Source organism: Mus pahari, chromosome X (assembly GCF_900095145.1).
Source record: "Mus pahari chromosome X, PAHARI_EIJ_v1.1, whole genome shotgun sequence".
Taxonomy (NCBI): Eukaryota; Metazoa; Chordata; class Mammalia; order Rodentia; family Muridae; genus Mus; species Mus pahari.
In genome coordinates, this window is record NC_034613.1 from 142,399,679 (window position 1) to 142,405,262 (window position 5,584).

The 5,584-nt window shown below is 41.0% G+C and overlaps 1 protein-coding gene across 2 annotated transcripts in view; it reads left to right on the forward strand.

Annotated features, from left to right (window-relative positions):
- The window catches only part of Pir (pirin), a 100,933-nt gene that overhangs the window by 68,366 nt on the left and 26,983 nt on the right, over nucleotides 1–5,584 (forward strand). For both annotated transcript variants that reach the window (XM_021188529.2, XM_029534357.1), the window contains exon 7: nucleotides 2,944–2,988. In XM_021188529.2, coding sequence (XP_021044188.1) covers nucleotides 2,944–2,988 — 45 coding nt within the window. The remainder of the gene's footprint in view (nucleotides 1–2,943; nucleotides 2,989–5,584) is intronic.

The window sequence follows — 5,584 nt, forward strand, 5'->3', positions numbered from 1 at the left end:
AGGAAGATCCAGGACAGCCAGGGCTACACAGAGAAACCCTATCTTGAAAAACCAAACCAACACAAAATCGTACAGAAGAGAACCCTCAGCTGATGCAATCCTGCCTTTATCAAAGGAGTAATTTGAACAAAATGTTTCTTCTTAAATGTATAGTATACATTCATTTATACTATTTGACATTTATTTTCCTCTTGGCAGCCCTAAGCAATGGTGCTCCTTAGAAATGAAACAAAGATTAATAGCACATGTAGGTAGACATGTTGCTGCCAAGACGATAAAGGGGAGATTGTTCAACTGCTCCTGTTCCGCTAGCTCTAATGTTTTGTGCTATCCACCAGGCAACATGAATTGTGTTCTACTGAGCAAAGACGCTCTGTCACCTAGTAGACTACTTTAATGAGAAGCAAAACCAGACGCATGCACGTAGAACACTCACTTGGCAGCTCACTGAAGCACACACACTGTCTTTCAGGGGTTTGCCAAAATGGATTTTCAAAGGGGAGAAAAAAAAACAGACCCAAATGATCTGTTTGGAGGATGAAGCAGGAACTGAAAGAGAAATGCCATGGGGATAATTTAAAAGATCCAACATAAAAATCTCAGCCAAGCAACTGAGAACGATGGGGTTTTGGGCACACTCTCGAAAGAATTACCTTTCAGCTGCCTTCAAAGTGTGAAGAGAGGATTGAATACATGACAGGATGTGCCACTGCTCTGTGTTCTGATATGGACAGATATTTAAAACACGGCACTACGTTTCTTCTATTTTTGAAGCAAATGCTAAGTAGTACATAAAAGGCAAAAGTCCCCAAGGGATAAATACCAAATTGCTCACCACTTATGTTGGGGTAGCAATAAGACTTACAGTTTACATGGCCCCGTGCTTTAGTAATCTTAAAATAACATGTTACTTTTTTTCCCTCAAGATAAACAAGAAATATAAGCCATCTGCACTTAGCAGAAGAAAGGTTAACCATTTCCAATCCAAACCTTTCTTTGTAAAGCTGAGAGGAAAGGGATTTCATTGTAGGGTAGAATTTTTAACTGGGCTGAGCAGGAATAGAAGGGGTGATCATCCATTAGAAGGAAACAAGGCTCCTGGTAAAGCCAGGGTGTGCACACAAGAATGAAGTAATAGATTATTGGCATATGTTTTTAGCATCTATGAGGGACCTGCCACCCTCCTGTTGTCCCACTTGAATACCAGGGACTGTTCCCTCTTTATATGTATATCTGTGCCCACAACGTGTACCAACAGTAGAGGTTCAATAAATGGTAGACCACCAAATGAGGGAACAACTCAGCATACTCTCAGGTGGCTTAGATTCGCTCTTGTAATATCTCAGGAAAAGCCAGAAGTAGCGGTGTGGGCGTGTGTGTTTGAAATGCCAGCACTGGGGAGTCAGAGGCACACAGATCCCGGGGCCTTGATGGCCAGCCACCCAGGTCTTAGCTATGAGTCCTAGGTTCCAGTGAGAGACCCAGGCTCAGAGACAAGGCTGCTGAGGAAGGACACCTGAGGTTGACCACTGGCCTCCACATGTACATGCACATGTGTGCACCTTCACAAGTCATAGTATTTTTTTTTGTGGAGGGGGGGAACTTATGGTGACAATTCCAGGGATTTTACAGGCCATCTGAAACCTGTTAATCACCAAAAGTTTTGGATCCTCCTTTGTGTGGAGCAAGTGAAGTCTCGACTGCCTGGGTATTGTTGACATGAACATGGCCATGCCAAGGACTCCAGTGGCTCTCAGCATGCCAGTGGCAAAGCCATCCTTGGGTGGGGCTTGGAGGAATAGCAAAGCTTTCCTCTGGTTCAAGGGCAAAGGTTAAGGGTTTGTACAGTCCCTTGGTTTTGCAAACTTTATATGCCTTAGTACAGGGGAATGCCAGGGCCAAGAAGTGGGAGTGGGTGGGTTGGGGAGCAGGGTGGGGGGAGGGTATAGGGAACTTTCGGGATAGCATTTGAAATGTAAATGAAGAAAATATCTAATAAAAAATAAAAATAAATTAAAAAAGAGTTTGTGCAGAAAATATCCAGCATGCCTTTCGTCTCCACCTGGGTTGTTTCCAGCCTAGAGATGGGAAAGTGCTTCCCTACAGAGACTGCTTCTATTGAGATTAGCTAATACCACCTCCTTGTTCATATATATTTCATTCCCAGGATGATCCAGTTAGGTCAGTCTTCAGAATGCTCCAGGATGTGGCACCCGTTATTGATATGTACTCTTTTAGAATAGATGGAAAATGGGATGTGTTCACTGGAAACCAGAACTCAACTAAAAAAAAAAAAATAAACAAGCTTCATTGGTATCATTATTCATACATGGAAGTACAGCCAACTGAACATGAAGCTAGACTGGAGTGCTATAGCGTATAGCATAGTCACAGAACTGTAAGACACAATCTGTAGGCTGGAGGGTGTCTCTGAAATTCACAGTGCTTATTGCTCTATTGGATAATATAATTCAGACCCCAGCACCCAGATCTGTTGTTCCCTTCTGGTACCTGGTAAACACACACACACACACACACACACACACACACACACACACACACAAATAAAAAATAAAATAAAATAAAAGTGTCAATATAACTTTTGTCAAATTGCCAAAGTTAACTATACAGTATCTACTTTGGGTGGCACTTAAATAGCAGGGACTCTAAGTATAGAAATGTTTGTGCATGTGTTGTGTATGTATGTATGTGAGAGGGGGAGGAGAAAAGTATATAAATATATAATATATATGATAAGTAGCTCACAGAATTAAAGTCTTAAAACATATCTAAAAGAAAAATAAAATATTTCATATTTGTTTTTCTTTTGTTACTGTTATATATATTTACATCAGACATGTAATAGAGACAAAATGTGTATGTAAAATATATACATTGTACACTAATAGCACTAATAATGCAATGCCTATGGTCCTTTTCCAGGGTGGACAAGCTTCATTTATACCATCTCTGGAGATGTATATATTGGTGAGTAAGGGATATGCCATTTGGGGTTCAATTGCAGTTTAATTCAAGCTACTGAAAGGATAAACTATGAAACTATTGGATGTAACGGAATACTGTGCCTCCTTTCTTCCCACACCAGTCTGGAGCAGGGTTCCTTACAGCTTCCAGAGTGTTCAGTAACAAAGAACAACATGAACAAAAAGGTTCAGGCAAAAGGCACAGGAGTGTTAAGTCTGAGAGGTTAGTAGTTTCTGTGCCCATAAAGAGGTGGAGCTTCAGTAGGCTCCAAAGAGAGCTGTAGTCTGTGTTATCCCTTTGGAGACACAAGAAGACAAGTTAGGTACTTCAGGTATTTCACATTTTCTTCATTTATTCTAAGGGTTGTATGCTGCTGTTAGTAGTGAAGTGCATATTTGAGAACAAAGCAACTCTCATTTTATATATGGGCGTCTCAAAGAAGATATTTATGCCAAGATTTCACATCTGTACACCTGAGGCAAGAATCAAGCTATGGGAATATAGAAGAGAGTGGCCATCATGGCTTTGTCCTTTGAATTCTTGGTCCCCAGTTGGTGGCACTCTTTGGTGATGTTTGCAAGGTGTGACCTTATGAAGAAGTGTGTCACTAGAAGTAGGCTTTGAGAGGCTAAAGACTCTCACCATTGCTAATACTTGCTCCCTGCTTCCTGCCTGCTGGTCAAGATCTAAGTTCTCATCATCCAGCTCCAGCCACAGTACTGTGTCTGCGGCCATAGTTCCCTGCTGTGTCCAAATCTCATCTCTAAGGATCCGTTGGCCAAGCAAACCTTTCCTTTTATAAGTTGCCCTTGTGATTTTTTTTTTAAAACTCACAGCAGTAGAAAAGTTACTACTCTCCAAGTGTTCCTCAACCTCAATCTCCATGTCCTGCCTACACTACATTCAGTTAGAATACAGAGTTCAAGCCAGCTTGTGTTTTCAAGACTGCCCAAACCGATAGCTTAAGAAACCGAACCCACATGGTAAGAGATGAGCATGCAGAACAGGTTGTCTCTGTTTGTGTCCATCCCAACCATCCCCATTTTCCTAGAGACAGGGAGAAAGCTCTTTGTAGGGATGGCAGCAAATGGCTGGGTGACAGTATATTCTACAAATGTTCTACCCAAGCCCCTCATGACATTGCTTCCCCAGTCGTTGCTGGCCAACTTCCAACTGTCAGTGTCTACACCACTTTTCCTTGAAACTTGGAAAGATTGCTCTGCCTCACTCAGGAAGCACAGAAGCACCACAGCATCAACGTTCTGGAAGTTGGCTGTCTCCTTGAGTAGGTTATGTCAGAACTCATCCCTGAATTCCCCACTGGGGTTATTCTCAAGCTTTTAACAGTGGAACTGTATGATCCAGTGCCTGTCCTTCCTTGCTGTGATGCTTTGAATGACAATGGACCCCATAGGCTCCTATGTTTGAATCCTTGGTCCCCAGTTGGTGGAGAAGTTTAGGAAGGATTAGGAGTCATGGTCCTGTAGGAGGAGGTGTGTCATTAGAGGTGAGCTTTGAGGTTTTTAAAGACCCACCATGACATCCCAATGTGTCCTCTCTGACTTCTGCTTGTGGATCATAATGTGAGCTCACAGCTATTCTTACTGCCATGCCTTCGTTCTTCCATCATGGACTTTAACCCTCTGAAATCATAAGCCCAACCAAATACCTCCTTTCATAAGTTACCTTGGTCATGATGTTTTGTTATAGCAGTGGAAAGGTAACGACTACACTTCCTTTCCCTGAATAACTCTGCTCATTTCCAGACTGCTGTTTACTGGCATTATCTCCTGAATTAACTCCTTATATTAGAATATTCATTTGAGCTGTGCTTCAGGATGAAGCTAGAGGCTTTCCTCTCCTCATCTCCATCCACACTGACATGCATGTGGGTGTGGCATCCCAAGATGTAGCCCCAATTTCCCGATTTCTGAGACCTTCTAGAATTGAATGCTCTCTACCACACTCCCATAGGGGATGCCAGCAGGAAACTTCCTCCTTGGGAAATACATTCACAACTTGCTGGGAGCTTCCTCATTGCAAAATCTATTTTCAGTTTGCGGACAGATGGCCTACTAATGATATCTGTACAGGGCATGATGCCACATCCCAAGTGATTTATTTACACCATTCTTTATATTCTCAAAAAAAGTTTTAATTTACGTGAGTCTTCTGGAAATAACAGTTAATTTGAATTTTTTCATAATGTGGTATAATTGGGCTTCATTCCTTTTTCACTAACTAGCACTCTAATTACAAGCCCCAAACAAAATTCACATATTTTATCATTCAAGAGAGTAAAGATTCAAATTAAAAAAAAAAAAAACCTTTCTAGCCATGGTACAGTAAGTGCCTGCGTGTGCACAGTGAGATGTATTAACTGTCTGAGAAGAATGAGGCATCATTTATTTTTTTTTGATATTCTGATAATCATATAGTACTTTATAAAACTAGAAAAAAATCTTTTTTGGAGGTCTAATCCTTGACTTATGATTTTAAGGTAAAAATAACCTGAAGAGATAAAATATAATAAAGAAAGAGCATGAAGTTTAAAGTGTTAAGGATTGTGGAAATGTTTATGTAGAATAGTAAAAAAAAA